The sequence below is a fragment of the Acinonyx jubatus genome, chromosome C2 (genome assembly GCF_027475565.1).
Source record: "Acinonyx jubatus isolate Ajub_Pintada_27869175 chromosome C2, VMU_Ajub_asm_v1.0, whole genome shotgun sequence".
Classification (NCBI taxonomy): domain Eukaryota; kingdom Metazoa; phylum Chordata; class Mammalia; order Carnivora; family Felidae; genus Acinonyx; species Acinonyx jubatus.
Genome location: NC_069384.1, coordinates 134,722,257 through 134,742,500, shown reverse-complemented (window position 1 = coordinate 134,742,500; position 20,244 = coordinate 134,722,257). Strand labels below are relative to the sequence as shown.

Sequence of the window (20,244 nt, the reverse complement as noted above, 5' to 3'; positions counted from 1 at the left end):
GGCACAGAGATTACTTAACAAAAATAAATAGTTAATTAAAAAAAAATTTTTTTTAAAAAGAACCAGGGTGCCTAGGTGGTTCAGTCAGTTAAGCATCTGACTTCGGCTCAGGTCATGCTCTTGTGGTTCATGAGTTCAAGCCCCACGTTGGGCACTGACAATGTGCTGACAGCTTGGAGCCTGAAGCCCACTTCGGATTCTGTGTCTCCCTCTCTCTCTGCCCCTCCCCTGCTCGCACTCTGTCTCTCTCTTTCTCAAAAATAAGCAAACATTTTTTAAAAAGAACCAGTGACTACTATGTTATACTTCCGGTCATATTATAAACCAAATGGATGAGACCTTGTTAGAAATACGGATAACCAAGCCCTACCTGGGCTTACTGAATTGAAGTCCATGAGAACAGGCCTGGGTAACCACATTTTGGTAAGTACCTTAGACTTCTGTACACCAAAATTGAAGAACTATGATTTAACTACACACACAGATCTATACATCTGGTACTGAAGTACCTTCCTACAAGCCTCTTCTTGAGGCACATTAATTCTAGCGGAAGGATACAGAAAAGAGACTAAGAGCCTGGGCTCGAGAATCCATTTGCCAAGTTCAACACTTAATTTCTGTGACCCTTGGGACACATTCTTAGTTTTCTCTTCCTCAGCTTCCTCTTCCATAAAACAGAAATATCAACAGTAATTCCTGTGCAGGGTAGTCGTGAGGGATACGTTGAGGTGCAGGCGCGAAATGGTGCCTGACCCCTAGTAAATGCTCCACTCATTCGTTCAACAAACACTGACCGAGTGTCTACCCAGCGCCAGATACTGTGTCAGATGCTGTTAGGACAGAATGAACAGAACCACCACGTTGCCCTCCCGAAGTTCACACGGCAATCGTGTAACAAAGGTTGAATATGAAGAGTCCGCTCTCCTGTCTCTGAAATTCTGAAATCCACAAGCTCTTTAAAAAAAGATCTTCCAGGGGTGCCGGGGTGGCCCAGTCGGTTAAGCCTCTGACTTCAGCTCAGGTCATGATTTCACAGTTCGTGAGTTGTCGCCCCCCCCCCCCCCATCTGTCTCTGTACTGAGCTTCAGATCCTCTCTCTCCCTCTCTCTCTCTGCCCCTCCCCTGCTCACTCTCACTCTCACAAATAAATAAACATAAAAAAAAAAAGATCTTCCATAACCCACCTGGCAACAATCTGACCCAAACAAACATGAAACTATTTATAATTTTTATAATTATAAATGGATTTGATTTAGGGGGATTGCCTGCATCCCTAAAGCCATGATATATAGTATGCGTTATTTTTAATTTTTTTTTGTTTATTTATTTTTGAGAGGGAGAGGGGCGGGGAAGGGTTAGAGGGGGTTGGGGACACAGAATCCGAAGCAGGCTCCAGGCTCTGAGCTGTCAGCACAGAGCCTGAAGTGGGGGGCTCAAACTCATGAACGATGAGATCATGACCTGAGCCGAAGTTGGACACTTAACCGAATGAGTCACCCAGGTGCCCTAATAATATATGTGTTATATATTACCTTTACAAAATATTGTAAATTTGAACTGTGAAACATTAGTATCAAGGTTTTGGATAACTGATCAAGGATCTATATCATCCTCCTCATCACCATCACTAAAAGTACCACTATTCTCATTTATCAATGACTGCAAAATTCTAAATGGTTTCAGGGATGGGAGAAGCTTGTTTTGCATAAGTGAAAACAGATGGGGAAAGGTCCTAAGGGGTCTTTTTACTTGCTGCTCGGGTTAAATCTCAGATTTAAAAACAAACCACTTGAATGAACACCTACCTGCACTCGATAGTTTAATTCATGGTTTCTAGAAACTGCATGAATCACTTCTACTTCCTAAGCAAGCCACCATTATCTTACGTTTTAAAACATTTCAGTGTGTTTCTTGCCAATTATGGAAAGGCTGACAGCAACACATTCTGAGATCATTTTGATCTTGCTGATGAGAAAGAAGGTGGTTGAGGTCTTTTCCTCTTTTCCTACCTTACACAGCCCTCAAGATTTTCCCAACTGCCCTTCATCACAGAAGTAAATTTCCTTTCCTTTTCTAGGCTCTTTCTCTATCAGTAATTACATGGTCAGAACACTCTTCACAAAGCCCTCCAAAGACTCATCAAGGAATAATGCCATTAATAATTTAGGAAAAATAATTTTATATGCACATGTATGTGTGTTTTATGTATATACGTAAATACATTTATTTCATTGTAATAAAGAACAGCCTCAGAAATGTCATGAGAAAGTGCTTGCTTTATGTATATATATATAAACACACACACACACATACACACACACACAATATAAAATTGTATATAGAATAAAAGAACACACTACATGGAGAAATAGAGAAATATCTAAAAACACTAAAAGTAGTTCAGAGTGGTAGGGCTATGGGGAGTCATTTGCCTCTTTGCTATCTCTTAATCAAATTTTCGTATTTTCATCAGCAGGTGCATTTATCACTTGTAGAATGAAATACAGACACTAAACATTTTTTAAACAACCCTGTAAGTAGGTGGATGGGAGGAGAGGCACGAGTTAAAGCCAAGTGGAAGAAAGGGCACATAGGAGGAGGACAACAAGGACGTAAGCCCCGCAAGTACATGTGAGAGCCACAGCCACCCCGCACAATGGCATGAAGCCAGTCACAGCTCTCAGTCTGAGACAGTGCCCAGGACCCACACAGCACCTCAAGCTTCAATATATATGATTCAGCTGTCAAGGCTGTGGGGATAAATCCCTATTGGGCCCAATGTTGTTATATTCAATGACAAGGGATTTCAAAGGAGAAGTGGGTGGTAGTTTTACCCTACCATTAGTAATAGAGAAGGAAAAAAAAAAAAAAAGCAGCACTGATTTTTTAACTCAGCAGAAGCACGCCAGAACTATGGGATGAAGGAACGTAACACGTTATAATTAGCAAATATCTCCAAGAAGCAAGATGACTTTGCTATGGGGGAAAATTGTTACTATGTTAGGTGATTAAAATTTCTCTTTAAGTACTGCAAAAGGTGGGGTAGGGGGAGGGTCCTCTTTGTTCCTTGGCTTGGAGACAGAGAATGACAACTGTAATCTGAAAGTGTAAAATGCTGCTTATGTGGCAAATGTAATAGAGAAATAAGAAAATTGCTTTAAATCCCTAAGGAAAGCTAAAAGGCAGCCACCGAATACACGAGTGTGCCCAGAGATCATAAGCCATTTAGGGGTAAACACCCAAACTCCAATTTCAGTGGTGCTGAACCTTCTTTCCCGGAGAACGCCAAAGTGTTCGTGTCATGCCTGTCTCAGGTACCAGCTGCTTAATAATACATTGAAAATCAGGAAGCTAGGATTTATGTACAAACATTGGGCATTCAGCTAAAGCTCATCAGAATTACCCATGATGCCCTCTACCCACGGCTCAAGATTTGTGTTACACTGCCAAGGAATTTTCAGTCAATTTCTATCAAAAAACCATTTTTGTGGTTGTTTTAGACCTAACTTATTCTTTAAAATTAAAGCTATGTTGGGGCGCCTGAGTGGCTCAGTCAGTTGAGCATCTGACTTCAGCTCAGGTCATGATCTCATGGTTTGTGGGTTGGAGCCCTGTGTAGGTCTCTTTGCTGACAGCTCAGAGCCTGGAGCCTGCTTCGGATTCTGTGTCTCCCTCTCTCTCCACCCCTCCCCCACTCGTGCTGTGTCTCTCACACTCTCTCTCAAAAATAAACATTAAAAAAATTTTTTTTTAATTAAAGCTATCTTTCCTGAGAAACAAACTGGGTAATACAATAATTGTAACTTAATAAAAATCTAGTTTCCCTGCTAAAACAGGGTATTATCAGTCTTTGGTTAAAGAATATCTCCTTTCTCCATCTCTTTTCTACATGAGCAGTTCTTAATGGGCGGGGGAAGACAGACTCTATCATACCTAGAAAGTCCTTTCAAATTATACCTTCAACTTCCCCCACACCAAAGTGCTGCTCCGGGCAGAATGATGCCCCAGAATGAACCGTCTCACTCATGTCTTGCTGTCACTGCTCCATGACAAGTTGGCCACGGCATGCTCAGCCCCTCTCATGAGCAGTCAGCCTTTTAGCTTCAATTTTTGGTTCTTAGCACTGAAAATGCACTTCCAATGTCAATGTTACAGCACTGCAACTCCCTATTCCTTTGACACACTTCTTTCATTTGAAAAATATGTAAGTGATTATTTATATGTTGGAAGCTCTGGCAGGTACAGAAAGCAAGGTGCATAGGAGTCAGGCATATTCTCTAAAAAACTGAGTAGAGGGGCACCTGGGTGGCTCAGTTGGTTAAGCGTCTGACTTCAGCTGAGGTCATGATCTTGCGGTTCGTGGGTTCGAGGCCCACGTCAGGCTCTGTGCTGACAGCTTGCAACCTGCTTCAGATTCTGTGTCTCCCTCTCTCTCTGCCCCTCCCCTGCTCTCTCTCTCTCTCTCTCAAAAACAAACATTAAAAACATTTTTTTAATAAAGAAAAAGAAACTGAGTAGAGAGGTACAAAGATCATTTTAAAGGAAGGCTCTCTATTCCTTTCCAGCCCACTGGTGGGGTCTAGTTTAGAGTGAGGGGGCAGGCCGACTGTGGCTGAGGCAGGAGTGATTCACCAGGTCTTAGAAAGGGTTAGAGATCTGGGATGGAAAAAAAACCAGCAAACTAAAGTTGTCCTGCACCACTTCTGAGTAGATGGAAACTGCTTCTACCACTCTCCCCCATGGTCCCCTAGCTTCCTGGCAGCTTCCCCATCCCGAGACCCAGACACAATGACTCGGGTGGGATGAGCTGGGGCTCAGGGAGCTACAACTGCCAGCAACACAGATTGCAGCTAATAACAGATGCGTTGTGCAATTCCCAAGACGACTCACAAAGGGAGGTGAGAAGGAGAGGGTCCCTTCTGCCTCCTCCCTGGGACGCTTTTGCTATCATTCCTGACCTCGTGGCTGATACAGGCTTTGGAACGTGTGCATCGATCTCAAGCTCCAGGATCAAAGACCTGCAGGAGTGCTCTCTTACTTTGGGAAGTGGGTGAGGATTAGAGTTCGTTTCTCAAGTGGCAGTTTGTCTTTTTCCTGCCTCGCCTGCTCCAGGAGTTGTCGTCTCATAACTGTGAAGACTGAGCGCAGCAGTGTTCTCCCAAACACCTGGGTGGTTTCATACCGAGGTAGACTGTCACAGAACTGGGGCACGTTGCAGTAACACAGCCACCTGTGGTCAGAGGAGACAAGCACCATCAATATCCCTTCAACATCCCAGATGATCCGAAATATCCAAGCATGGTGACTCTCACACCACTAACCACAGGGGCAGAAACTAGGTCAGTATCACTGCCAGCTAATGGAACTTGAAGTCAGATTCGCTCGCCCCGATATAAGCAGTTGGGTCCAGTTCGAGGACAACCATTCTATTCTGCAACATCGCGTGGTGAGTCCTGTAGTCAGACACACCTGGGGTCAAATCCTTGCTTTGCCACTTAACGGGCTGCTTGACTTGGAGAATTTAATTATGTTTTTAAGTCTCCATTTCCTCATCTGTAGAATGGGGACAGCAATAATACCTACTTTGTTGGGTGATCACGAGCATTATATGAGATACCATATGGAAAGTGCACAGTGCAACTTGAGTTTCTGGTACATAAATGGTAATTTAAATAAAAAGAAGAAATTAAGAAGAGGAAGCTGAAGAAGTCCCATTTGTGAAAGATGAGAATTCCACCATCTAGTTCTCTGAGTAAAATTTAAAATGCCTACACAGCACTCACATACCCCCAAAGCCTTGGTGGGAAGATAAAGATCTTCAAGACTATTCAAAACTCAGTCAAAACACAGGAAGTAATGAGCTCCCACCATCTGTCGCTAAGGTGCATTTTCAATGACTCAGTCTCAAACTTAAAAATGCACTTTGGCATTGCAAAAGCTGGATGTGTGCCCAGGCCCAGAGGGAAACCAGGGGCTTTCTTGAGATCAGACCACAGTTCTGGGGTACACTGGCTGTGTAGGGCATACAATGTGGAAAGCTCACTCACCCAAGAGAAGCTAGAGAATGCAAGTTTATTCAACACCAGCCCTCTTTCTTTACAGTCTCCCAGGATGCAAGGTCTCAGATTCCCAGGACCCAGCAACACAAATGTACAGTGGGGGTCAGGGGGTGGCACCAGACCAGGGGTCAGAAGCTTCGTTGCACAGATCTTCATTCCTTGGTAGCAGATCCAAATATCTCTTTCCAGGGCAGGACCTGCTTTCCAAAAATTAACACCCCTCCTCTCTGTGTGCCTTCCTGATCTCCTTTAAAGTGGGAGGGAAGGCTGGCTCTAATGAGCCCAAACTGGTACTGGGAAGCTCCCAATGAACTTTCAAACCCTTAATAAAGAGTGGAATAATAGTGGTTACCTAACTTTTGTTGGTTTTTTTATCTCACTCTGTATGACTTCATACTTCCCCTGTGCGTGGTGGTGATGGCAGTGGTTCATCTTTGGGAAAGAAAACTTTCGTTACTGTTAGTTCATCTGCCTAAATTTAAACCTGACCTTAAAATCATGCTACCATGTCTTCTCTTCTCTCGGCTTTTCTGTCTTAATTAACACCCAAATGTCACTTTGTTGGTTACAATTCCAAAATGGGCCTCTTACGTGTTGATCTTGTCAAATCACAAACAGTGACCTCGGTAGCAGAAAGGCCAGGAAGCGCATTTATGTTGTGCTTCCTAAGGCACTGCACACAGAACTGTATCACCTTCAAGGCTAGTCTTTGCTGGGTATTAGTCCATGGCCACTTAATGACGTTCTAAGATATTCAGGGCTGAAGGGAGGCCAGCCGCCAAGTGGCTAATCACGAAACGACAAATGTTAAGAGTTAAACAGTTTACAGACCTTAATAATCAGAAATTCGGTTTCATGAGACTTAGACCATCACAAGACTATCAGTAAGACTTAATATTAAAAATATGTCCAATTTTCTGCAATGGAAGACAGAAGACTCTCAGAATTTAGACCAGTACTGTCCAAAACAGCGGTTTATACTGATACTGTGCAGATACAGTAGCCATTGGCCACACGTAAGTACTGAACACCTGAAATGTGGCTAGGACAACTGAGAAGCTTAATTTGTAATGTCATTTAATCAATTTAAAATTTACTTTTAGTGTGAAATATTTTTCCATGAAATATAACTTTATTGCTTTGGTAGGACTCCACTGAGCTTTAACCATTTTAAATTGAGTGAATGAATTGAGATGTGCCGTAGGTATAGAATACACGTTGGATTTCAAAGACAGCACAAGAGAAGGTAAAAATATATCATTAATAATTTTTCACGTCGATTACACAGTGCAGTAATATTTATACATTAGGTAAAATAAAGCATTATTGAAATTAATGTCCTGTGCCTATTTACTCTTTAAAACGTTAACTACTGGAACATTTTAAATTACATTTGCAGCTCACATTATGTATCTATGGGAGGTGCTGATTTTGAGTCTACAGAGCATTTCCATCTGTGAAGGGGTCACAGATATCTGAGACTCTACTTAAAAATGATGTTATTTCTGCTACAGCAATGGTAGGTTTTAAATATCACCATAAAATCATGAAGTGTTATAAAGAAGGGCGTAACAGGCCATGCAATCTTCCGAGGGTAGGGGAAGGCAGCACAGACCATTATCGTCTAGTAAAATGTTTCAAGTAATGGACTTCCATCCATTTCTTCTAAGAAGCATTTTATAGACCATAGTTTATGCTTTTTAGCTTTGTTTTGTTTTTGCTTCCAAGATTAATATTATTTTATAAATCTGTCAAGTGCACAGCATGATAAGAGAGAGTCTGAGTCAACGTGTGGTGTTTTAGTGCTGTTTTAACAAATGACATCGTCATCGCGCATAGTGGGATGAAAAGAAGAAATGGGAATTTGTATGCATCTCTGCACACACACTCCTCCAAACACTTAACTGTAAGAAAAGATTTTACCTAAATGACTGGTGTCAGGTCATCTAAGAAGTAATGACAGGGATACGGTCCATTCATTTTTGCATGCGTAATAAGAATGGCATGTGTGTGCAATTTACTGGTAGTTCAAATAACTCTCTCAGATTTTTGACACCATTACGATGCTTTGCAACCACCTTGCTTTCTTCAAAATGTGAACAGAACTATGGAACTTGAACACAGAAGACCACGCCGCCCTACTTACTGGCGTGAAAATCCTAAGGTTTGTAGGAATCCTGTGATCTTTCCTAGTGCACCTGAACTAAAGGCTAGGGTCTCCTCTCACCTCATCCACTTTCTCTCCATGCCTCCCGATACTGTCCTAGATGTACATGCCTGATGATGAACGCTCAGTAACACACAACAATGGTTACGTAAAAAAATCAACTTAGTTATATCAAACTTGCTCTGTATTCCTACAAAACATCTCCCCATATGTGAAATTTGAGAAACACAACAAATGAACATAAGGGAAGGGAAGGAAAAATAAGATAAAAACTGAGAGGGAGGCAAACCATAAGAGACTCTAGATGATAGAGAACAAACTGGAGGGAGGTGGGTGGGAAGGATGGGCTAAATGAGTTACGGGCATTAAGGACAGCACTTCTGGGGATGAGCACTGGGTGTTATATGTAAGTGTTGAATCACTGGGGTCTATTCCTGAAGCCAAGACTACACTATATGTTAACTAACTTAAATTAAAAAAAAAAAAAAAAAAAACTCCCCAATATGGGATGACCGTTATCAACTTTCAGACAGTCTGCACAACTTAGCATCTAAGACTAAATATTTGCCACTTCCAACAGCAGATTCTGTTTGTCAGATGTATTTTAAGAAGTCACATTTCTCTGACACTTTATTTTCAGGTTATTTCTTCATGAAACCATATTAGTGCACCATCATGAAATTCAGGGAACTTCAAAATACTTGTTCAGAGTTTGTTTGGTTTTTTTTTTCCCTAAAACCACAGTGATTTCTGGGGGATATATATTGCTATTATTAAGTATATGTTAACATTACTGTGTCATATTTTCAATATATAAAAGTTTTGTTTCAGGAAGTTTTCTTTCATTTTCTTTCATTTTCAGGATCCAGTCTCTTCCACAGAGAATCCTGTATCACCCCACCTCCGTGCTGACGTACAAGCTCCAAGAAGTGTTCAACCGCTTTGCTCTGATTGCTACAAATGCTGTAAATTATATGTGGAACCAGCATGACAGGTCCTGAGGCTCACTTACACATCAAGATAAAGCCTGGTGGTGCCTGCAGCCTGTAATATTACCCATTTTCGAGAAGATTATATCAAGGAGACACCATGCTGTAGTGGCGTGTGGTTTATTAAAATCCTAAGTGGTCATGACAGTGAGGTTTTACTCTGAAACAATTACTGATTCTCATAATTTTCACAGGTTGTTTCTCTCTACTTCCCTTTCTTCGTCAACATGGCGTGACAGCGGGCAAGCGGGGGAGGTGAGTGTTGTCTACCTTCGTTTCCTTATTTATTATTAACAGAGGCTCTTGGTCTACATTCCACCTAGAAATCAGCAGGTTTCAGAACTCATCAGGGTGTATTCATTCCAGACTCTCAGCAGGTTTCTTTTCACCATTGTCAGACTCCACTCTTCTGCCTTCAGCCCTTGGCTCAGGATACTGGGCTGGAAAGGAATCTGCGGCTATCTTTCTATTCCCTATGATGCTGGCTTCTTAAGTCGTATTCAAATAACTATCCTTCTATTCCCTATGATGTTGGCTTCTTAAGTCGTATTCAAATAACTATCCTTCTATTCCCTATGATGTTGGCTTCTTAAGTCGTATTCAAATAACGACACTCTCATTAAGTTGTACGTGCTCTAGCTTAAGAGTCCCACGCTGGCAGTGGCTGAGTTTTAGAGAATAACGTGTGTGGGAGGAAAATGATGACTAGGCATCTCCCCAGTGCCTGTTCTGTGTGCCAGACGCTACACACAACACTCAGTACTCATGAGACTCGGACAGAGGAAGAAACTGAAGGTCAAGGAGGTGAAGTGACTGGTTTAAAGCACACAGAATTAGCGAGAAATGGAGCTAGGATTCATACCCACTGTTCATTTCAAAGCTCCATCTCTAACTTTACTACTCCTTAAGTATTATTTGTAAGTGCCACCCATTTCTGGGTAATTTCCAAGTGCTACATAGTATTTTTACAGTTTTCTAAAATACACTAATATCTCCATGCTGCTTCACATTTAATTCTTCTTGATGAAACACTTTTTCCTCTGTTAGTAGTGGTAAATACTTTCAGGGGTCTGCCTTTGGCAAATATTCAGCTTTCCAATCGTTAACAGGCAGGTTTAAGACAAAGATAAGACAGATGATAGATAGATAGATAGATAGATAGATAGATTTTTTAAAGTAATCTTTATACCCAACATGGGACTCAAACTCATAAACCCAAGATCAAGAGTCACATGCTCTACTGACTGAGCCAGTCAGGTGTCCCTATATTTTTGATAGATGTGTTTTCTCAACTCTTATTATAAATGACAATTAAGACACTATAGGACCTATTGTTCATGCAAAATTCTGAAATGAAGGTATAGAAATAAAGACATAATTTTTAAAAAATTGATGTTAAGCACCTAGGTGGCTCAGTTGGTTAGGCATCTGACTTTGGCTCAGGTCATGATCTCACGGTTCATGAACTCGGACCCCGTGTTGGGTGAGCTTGAGCCCCACTTCAGGTGAGCCCCACTTCTCTCTCTCTGACCCTCATGGGATTCTCTCTCTCTCCTTCTCTCTTTGCCCCTCCTCGCTCACTTGTGCCCTCTCTCAAAAAAAAAAAAAAAAAAAAATTGGTGTCGAAGATATCTGTAATTCTCATAAAAGTCAGTTAGTAAGAGGAAATACTTTATAACTCAAATTATATCTATTGTAAAAGAAGGGAGAACAGAGAAAAGGGGATATTACTCATGAATATCAGGTCAATGATCTGAGAGGAAAGCTTATCTCATTCCTACATGTCATCTGCTATTATAGAAAATAATCTAGGTAGAAGTGCTCTTTGCACTATCAAAAAACATTGCCTACTCTAAGTCAGGAATACCTCTTGAACCAGGCTTGATGTGTCTATAAAATATAAGGGAGTCAGGAGCCTCAGTAGGTAGAGCATACGACTCACCATCTCTAGGTCATGAGTTCGAGCCCCATGTTGGGTACAGAGATTACTTAAATAAATAAATAAACTATAAAAGGGGGAAAGTACAAAAAGGTAAATAAAATGGATAATTCAAGTCACTCTCTTACTTAAATGAAAATAAATGTAGTCATCCTGTTTTGTGTGGCCCATGTTTAAGATTTTTTTAAAGTTAATTCTATTATTCTGCAATTCATAAACAATAAAAACAAATTCCCACATTAAGGAGAAAATGTGCAATCCAGGAACATTTGCACAGTCTGATGTCAACCAACAGGGAAACGGATGGGTTAATTATAGTACATCAACCCAACAGACTATAGTGTAACCAGTAAAATATTTGATATGATGTTAAGTAGGGAGACATAAAGGATGCAAATTCTATATATTTTTTCATTCTAATATAAAATATTATTTAAAGGGCAAAGACTGGAAGACAACTTGTATAATGATATTAGTTCCATCATGGTTCTGGGACTAGGGTGATCATTCCTTCTTTATAAAAATTCTTTACCACTATTATACTCACGGTCATTGTTCTTTTGTTTTGTTTTTTTAAATGATTGAGGTTTCTATATAATAATTACGGAGTCACAGTATGGTTATCTAGATCACTGATGTTCAATAGAAATATAATGCAAGCCACATAACTGATTTAAAATTTTCCAGCACTCTGATTGAAAAGGTAAAAATAGGGGCGCCTGGGTGGCGCAGTCGGTTAAGCGTCCGACTTCAGCCAGGTCACGATCTCGCGGTCCGTGGGTTCGAGCCCCGCGTCGGGCTCTGGGCTGATGGCTCAGAGCCTGGAGCCTGTTTCCGATTCTGTGTCTCCCTCTCTCTGCCCCTCCCCCGTTCATGCTCTGTCTCTCTCTGTCCCAAAAATAAATAAAAAACGTTGAAAAAAAAAATTAAAAAAAAAAAAAGGTAAAAATAAACAGATGAAATTAACTTTAAAATATCTTCTTTAATCGAATATATCCAAAATATTATCATTTCAACATGTAATCAGTACTCATGAGGGGCGTTTGGATGGCTCAGTCAGTTAAGCTTCGGACTCCTGATGCCAGCACAGGTCGTGAGCTCACGGTTTGTGGATTAGAGCCCCGCACTGGGCTCTGCACTGTGGGCACAAGTCTGTTTAGAATTCTCTCTCTCCCTCTCTGCCCCTCCCCCGTGCACTCTCTCCTTCTGTCTCTCTCTCTCAAAATAAATGTAGTTTAAAAAAAAGTTCTCATAAAATATGTTACATTTTTTTAAATTTCCTATTTTTTGTATAATCTTAGAAGTCTCAATGCTAGCCACATTTCAAGTGCTCAGTAGCTCCATGGAGCCATCAACTATCATACTGGATAGTATAGGACTAGGTGGTTTGGATCTCTCACCCCCCAAAACATCGTGATGTTAATAAAAAGCTACATTCTAGAAACATTCTCTCTGAATTGGTGGATTACCACAGTAACTGGGCAACCCTCGGCTCACAGACACAGGCAGCAATTTTATGTCTGCCACAGGCTCTACAAGGGCCAAGGGAAAGGAACTGATCGTCTGATTACCTTGTGTAGTTCTCTTTGTATCCAGAAATATCGTCATTGGGAGATCTCAGTCTTCGTTGAGACGGTGCCTCCAGATGCCAGTAGTTGATGCGGTTTAGGAACATTTTTGCCAACTCAACTATCGTTTGCCTTTCTTTGGCTGGCAGGTGACTAAACTTGTACTGCACAAAGTTATTCACACCCTTAAAAGGAGGGAAGGCCATTCATTCATATAGTTATGCGAGCACACTAATTCTGAACACCCACACAGCACCATGGACGGTTATTAGCAAGAAAACAGACACTTCTCTACTCACAAAGCCTCTTCCTTTTCCCTATTAGAAAACAGGAATGCCCAGAGGGAACTGCACCACAGATCACAGTGGATGAAAAGCGACAAGACAGAGAAGCTGTGAGTTGCTATTCTGTGCCTGCTGCAATCCTCAAGCGTCACAGAAAATCAAACTCACAGACTGAAAAGGTCAAAACGTTTCAAATGATAAAATAGGACTACTTTGTAAACTAATTCTTCCTGCACTATCCACATAGATTATATACGATGAGGTTCTTGGATAAACATTGTTTTTGCATTACCAAAATGTGAATCCAAAGGCCACCAGCACGTCTTCCATTGAACTAAACCAACAGAATTTAAACTCTTTACTATCACTTGTTTTGGCAAGCTTACCAAGGGGAAAAAAAATTCTTATTCAGAATTATGAGCTTTTAAAAGAATCTGTGGATTCATTTAATCTTTCTGCAGAACACTCCCATCTAATCTAATTTCAAATAAAAGAACAATGAATTCTTGTTTAACAGAGTTTGGAGACAAAATAAAATTTCTTCTACTGAAAACTGATAAAAATACATTTATTTGTACTAGGGACTCTGATGTCCTATCTTCTGTAATCATTCTCGTTAAGAAATTCAGTCAAGAGAATCTAAGATTTATTTAGCCAAACAATGATAGGCTAAAAAGTGACTCTGACGAGGAGTAGAACACCTCACAGAGAGAGTCTATCCATGTCAACAGATTCCCCAAGTAAACCAGTTTCTTTCCAGGAATCATAATGTAACAGAAAGTCAATTTCTGGATGCAAAATCTCATTTCCTATTTGTGCTTTTTGCTTGACTTACAATGTTTTTGACAATGCTCCTGAATTCCCTCACCTCAACAGGCTTTTTCAGATAGTGCCAAATAAGAGGACAAAGACTTAATTTTAAAACATCAACACCAAAACAGAGCACATTCCGTGTGTTCTTGTGAACTACATGTTCTTAATTTTTTTCTTCCCCAAACACACAGTGAATTCTGAGTATACAGCAACCATAAAAGACAACAGCTAGATCATTTATTAAATTAAATATTCACTTGTGATGCAAAGGGTCCAAAACAATTTCTCCATACTCATCTCTAAGCATCTCTAAGCTGGGTATAGAGGATGGAAGGAAGACACATGTAAAAATGCAAAGAAGATTAGGTTTGTTCAGCCTTAGAGCAATAAAAAAGGGCTTCTCTCTCTTTTTTTTCTTTTTACCTGTTCGATACTAGGTTTTTCAAATGGGGGTTTCTTCTCCAAAGAGCCTTCAACCACAGGTTTTCCTCTTTGTAAAATAGACTTTCTCAAGAGCTGCAAAAAAAAATCATTAAGAAAAAGAAAATCAGTGTCTTTCTCACACACACACACACACAGACACATACATAGCCTCTGAAGGGAAGTAACCATATTCTAATTATCTTAACTACATGTAAATAAATCCTTAAATCAGTAAAAATGGGTGACTACCAGGTAACCCAAATTTGCCTTCACACCCATGACCAGAGCTATGAGAAACTAAGACCCCTTTCATGTTCTGTGCAGGCTAGCACAGTAGCAGTAGCCACCGGGACTCTCTCTCCGACTCATTTCCCTTCTCCCCACTATTTCCAGATTCCACTGACCCAGAGGCCTGGCGTGCAACACGCACATTTTGCACATGCCCACCTAGGCCAATGCAGGTGCACTCAAGAGGGTTTTATTTAACCCCCTGAAAGGCAGAGATCCATTCTGCACAAGTATGGCCAGGGGAGAGGGATGTCTGTAGCTCCCATATGTCGTATGCATCATCTAGAGCCCAGACCCTTGGGGAAGGAATTCTCTAAGACTCTCAATTGGCAACTTTCACTGCTGCGGTCTTTTCTCATTTCCTTTCCATCCATAGAATGCAGGCCAAGTGTTCTGGCATCTCAATGCCCACAAAACAAAACACTGCTCTTAATCCTTGCCACTGGAATTTAAAGCCCTCAAAGAGCAAATATCAGAGAGAAAAGGGAACACAGAGTCACTAATCAAGACCTAATTTGAAAATAAATTTGGTATTGAAATCCTTTACTTTCAACCTTTGCTTGAATCTTTCATAACATTTACATGGGGGCCAGTCATCACATGACCACACATTTAAGTTAAATCTTTCCCTCCTTTCTCCACTTACTGCCTCTTCAGTGGAAACAAAACACAGCAACCATTCTCCCAGGAGTTAATGGAAACGGACAAATGGCCAAGGTTGAGGATCACCATGTGCTCCCCCTGGGCCATGTTTTGCAAGGGCCTCAATTCCTTCTAGGGGTGCCAATACGTTATTAGCATGGGACATTCATTGATCTTTTCAAGGAATTGTGCCCATTTTTACAAAAATAAGTATGCAAAAATAAGTCACTATATCTGTTTCTAAGGACACGGAAAGCTTGATCATAAAATCTAAATACAAATAAATTCCCACTGCCTACTTTTTTTACCCAGTTAAAATAAGACCTCTTGGGAACTTGGTCCACTAGGGGTTTCAAAACGGAGATAAACTAACAGGTTGGGGAGTTGCTGAATCTCCGTTTCTTCATCTACAAAAGGACAGAGCTGGGATAAGTGGGCCCATGAAAGACATTTAATGCTAGCATCAAGCATTTGCATCCTTACTTTTGCCAGGCACTCTTCACAGTTCTTTATAGGTCTTATCTCCTGGAATGCGCATAACAACCTTTTGAGGCAGGTGCTGTTACTGTCTGTACTTTACAGATAAGGACACAGGGAGAATGACCCGCCCAATGTCACATTTCCAATGTGATGGACCCAGGGTTCAAACCCAGACAGTGGACTTCCAGAGCCACATTAACAGGGTCGAGATACACCCAGCTTTACGAGGCAGCTTTTCACTGGGTTTATCTTCAACATCTAAGCCTGAGGTTTTTAAGATGTTACACAAATGTGTAATACATTTCATTTTAATTTAATTATTGAGACATAAGACACAGGAACTGCCTTTCAAAAGGTAAGGCATGGGTGATTTATTACTTATTTGCCCAAAAAAGGACTCTGGGGGAAGTGGGGGAGAATGCTGAATAGTTGAGGTTTCGTTCCCATGGGCCAACATATTTGCACTGTTGAAGAGGAGGGAGGTGAGAGAGAGAAAATGTACTTCAAAGCAGAGCAATGTTTTCTGGCCTATTTGGTTAGTTATAAAGGGAATCGAGAGGAGGCTGGCAGGATGGAAACCTTGACACCACCTTCACTTCCAGCCGGCGGTGGGGGCTGCCAGGGCACTTCGTTCCAAGACAAATAATAGCGGCAGTCATGCAGACGTTGTTTTTCTTCGACGAAGATCTTTTTTCAAAGAAGCTCTAAACAGCATGACCCTGCCAGGCTTCAATCTGGATGACTCAGGCCTCATAGCCATGTCAACAAGTTGTCACCTGGAGTAGCCTAGTGCCTGCTAATGGTAGTGGGGGATTCAGCTGTTTGTCCTCTTTCTGCCCACCCCGCTCCTCTCTCTCTCTCTCTCTCTGTCTCTCTCTCTCTCTGTTTCCTCTCCCTCACCTCCCATTAACCTTTTTAGAACTAATATCCCCTAGGGGTGCCTGGGTGGCTCAGTTGGTTGAGTGTCCGACTTTGGCTCAGGTCATGATCTCATGGTCCGTGCGTTAGAGCCTCGCGTCTCCCTCTCTCTCTGCCCCTCCCCCACTCGTTCTCTCTCTCTCTCAAAAATAAATATTTTTAAAAATTAAAAAAAAAAGGAAATCCCCAAAACCTAAAAATACAATTCTCCTCCTATCTACCCCAAAGCCCCATTAGTACTCCCCCCCAAAAAAGACAAAAGTAAATAAATGAGAAGGGAAAATTATGTATCAAGTAAATTCACATTAAAAAAGGGAGTGTGGTGCCTGGGTGCCTCAGTTGGTTGGACATCCAACTTCAGCTCGGGTCATGATCTCAAGGTCAGTGGGTTCAGGCCCCACGTCGGGCTCTGTGCTGATGGTTCAGAGCCTGGAGCCTGCTTCTGATTCTGTGTCTCCCTCTCTCTCTGCTCCTCCCCTGCTCCCGCTCTGCCTCTCTGTCTCTCAAAAATAAATAAACGTTAAAAAAAAATTTTTTTTTAAAAGCTATGGAATTGGGCACAAAATTTGCAATGAGATTCCTAGCAGCCAAAGCAAAAGAGGGAAGTCAGTGGAAAATTTTCCTATCCTTATCATATGAAATGAAGCACGGTGCTCATTAAAAGAGGCAAACCTTGGGGCGCCTGAGTGGCTCAGTCGGTTAAGTGTCTGACTCTTGATTTCAGCTTAGGTTGTGATCTCACAGTTCGTGAGACAGAATCCCACATCTGGCTCCATGCAGAGTGCAAAGCCTGCCTGGGATTCTCTCTGATCTCTCCCTCTGCCTCTCTCTCTCTCAAAATAAATAAACAAACATTAAAAAAAAGGGGGCGGGGGCAAACCTTTCCTGGCTACAAGCTCTGAGTACACTGTTTTGTTTGCTGTCTTTGTTTTTAAAAGAATCTTGTAAGTATTAAATAATACGACATAATCAACAGTGCCTCAATAGCAAGGTGTTTTTGTTTTTAATTATTTCCTGTCAGCCCCCTTTAAAAAATGTCATTTTTGGAACTTTTTCTGTCTGTTCCCACGACTAGTTCCTCTCCCACAATGTCCATCCTGACAGCAATCAGAAACTGGGGAGACAACGGTCTGCAGAGAGGGGACGGATGTGACCCAAATGCAGCTGAGGCAGAGCCACGAGGAAGCAGCTACAGGGAATGGCAGCAGGAAATCAGTGAATGGGGTCAAGGAGACACAGAGGACAGTGGTGAGGTGCCCAAATCTGGAAATTCTTGATTCCTCCCCTTGAAGTACGAGAGTCAAGGCCCTGGTGCCACCCTCCAACCAGATCTCCTCCCACCTTCCCCTGGCTCACTGGGCTCCACCACACCGGCCTCCTTACTGTTCCCACATCACATCAGACTCACTCAGTGCACGGCCTAGACGGCGGTCCTTCTGCTGCCTGGAAAGCTCTTGCCCCCAGCCCTTTTCGGCAATGGCTCCTGTCCCCCAATTCAGGTTCCTGCTCGACTGTGGTCTCCTCAGAAAGGCTTTCTTAACTGCCCTTCCTCATTATCATGTCCCCCCACCGACCACCATCCCTGCCATTCTGATTCCACTTACCCTACTTTGTTTCTCTTCACAGCACTTATCACCACCTGCAAATATATTATTTACTGGTTGATTGTCTGCCTCTTCTACTGAAATGTCAACTCCATGAGGGCAAGGACTTTGTTTTGCCCACTGATCTATCCCTCATGCCTACACGAGTGCCATGCACAGACCAGGTGTGCAATACATATGAATGGATGGGTGGATGGAAAGAAATCCATAAGCAAAAGCAAATAAAGATATTCAAATCTGCATACAAATATGAAGGCTCTCAAGGAGAGTGATGTGTTCAGCACAAGGCGGGTCACTTTAGAGACTCCCTCATGGAGAAATGCATGCTTCCACAAACTCTGCGGGCGAAACATACCATGAGCTGAGAACCTTCCCACCCCGACCTGGGATACAGAAACGGAGCACATCTGAACAATGAGAGAGAGAGAGAGAAGAAAAGCCTTCTTAAAACGGTGAAACCTCACCTTAAATAGATAGAAATAAACTTGTTTGGTGTCTGCATCTTCTTCCCTGTGGACACAGGTAAAGAGATATTCCACATCCAACACTATTCCCAGGAGTCTGTTCATCTCTTCCTCTGACACGTTTTCCAGGTGGGAAACATGGGCAGCTGAAGACAAAAATCGAGGGAACATATGTGACATGGGAGCTGGAGACAGCAAACGTTCTTCACTTTAAAACAGAAGGGTCTCTCTCTAAATCTCCGGGGACACCAATGCATTAGGTTGCACTGTAAACAGAGGAATTTCTGAACTCCTGAAAGACCTCAGTCTTCTCTCAAAGTCAACTTAAAATTAAAAGACTGTCAACTTGCTGAGCCCTGGCCTCCCCCTCCAAGACCCAAAGTGGGCCAGCAGCTAATGTGTTCTAATAAACATATACTTTAAGATCCAGAACTTGTCGGCACCAAAGTCTGGTCCGCATAGTGTTGAATTCTTTTTTTTTTTTTTTAATTGAAGTAGAGCTGATGTGCAACGTTACATTAATTTCAGGCGTCCAACGTGGTGATTCGACGAGTCTATATGTTACAGTATGCTCACCAGCCGTGTAGCTATCACAAAATCACCGGCTATATTCCCTATGGTATACCTTTCGTTCCCATGACATGTTCATTCCATAACTAGAAGCCTGAGCTTCCCCCTCCCCACTTCACCCAATTTGCCCATCCACCCAACCCCTGTCCTTTGGCAACCACCGGTTTGTTCTCTGTATTTACGGGTTTGTTTCTGCTTTTTGACAGCGTTAAATTCCTATGTTTCCACATAAGAATTCCTATGTTTCCCCATGCCTGTGAATAGTTCAGTGAGCCAAGAATATCATATTAGTGTAAAAACTGAATAACGGCCCTTTCCCTCAGCCTTTCTGAGAGCAATGCAATGAAATCTCACTACCGTTGCAGCCAAGTCCCAAGACCTATTTGAGCTTCAGATTCAACGCCTTCCATCGTCAAGCCCCCAAATGCATTTTTCCCACCTTTATTCTGTAAGATCTCTAGTTAGTGACCTAGCCACTGACCTTCTCTCCCATGCCCCTGTCCTCTCTTCTACCCAAATCTAGTCCATCTATCAAGGTTATTGCATTTAGTCCTCAAACCATCCCATGAATAGGTATTAGTCATCCCATCTGACAACTGGAGAAACTGAGGCTCAGAGAGAATGGATGCTGTTTCATCCAATGTCACTTAGCCAACAAGGCAGAGCCAGGGTCTAAAAGTGAAAAGTGCTTGACCCAAATTCCAAATTCCCAAAAAGCACACTTTTTGTTGATTAGCTGATTCACTTCAAGTCCTTCCTCACTTACAAAGGTTCCTCTAGGTAAACCACTCAACCCCTATCCCAGGAGCTCTCCTGGGTCAGGATCCCCTATCTCATCTCTGCATCCCCAGCATTTATCACTATGCTTGCCACAGAATAGGCAATGGCACTTTGAGGGAAACCTCTTAGGTACAGCTCTTGGCATGCTGGCTTAAAAATGCTTAGACACAGAAGTGTTTGAGATCATTTTTAAAGAGAGACTAAACCACGTAGATTTCCCTTGCCTTCTTAAAAGGAGATGGAACTGTGGCATCTG

General features: G+C 41.9%; 1 protein-coding gene across 5 annotated transcripts in view; it reads right to left on the bottom strand.

Moving 5' to 3' along the window:
• The window catches only part of KAT2B (lysine acetyltransferase 2B), a 103,215-nt gene that overhangs the window by 36,800 nt on the left and 46,171 nt on the right, over positions 1–20,244 (bottom strand). For 4 of the 5 annotated variants that reach the window (XM_053221507.1, XM_053221509.1, XM_053221506.1 and 1 more), the window contains exons 3-6: positions 18,639–18,784; positions 14,243–14,335; positions 12,726–12,907; positions 5,039–5,230 (exon numbers count right to left, since the gene is read on the bottom strand). In XM_053221507.1, coding sequence (XP_053077482.1) covers positions 5,039–5,230; positions 12,726–12,907; positions 14,243–14,335; positions 18,639–18,784 — 613 coding nt within the window. The remainder of the gene's footprint in view (positions 1–5,038; positions 5,231–12,725; positions 12,908–14,242; positions 14,336–18,638; positions 18,785–20,244) is intronic. The other variant, XM_053221508.1, reaches the window with a different exon arrangement.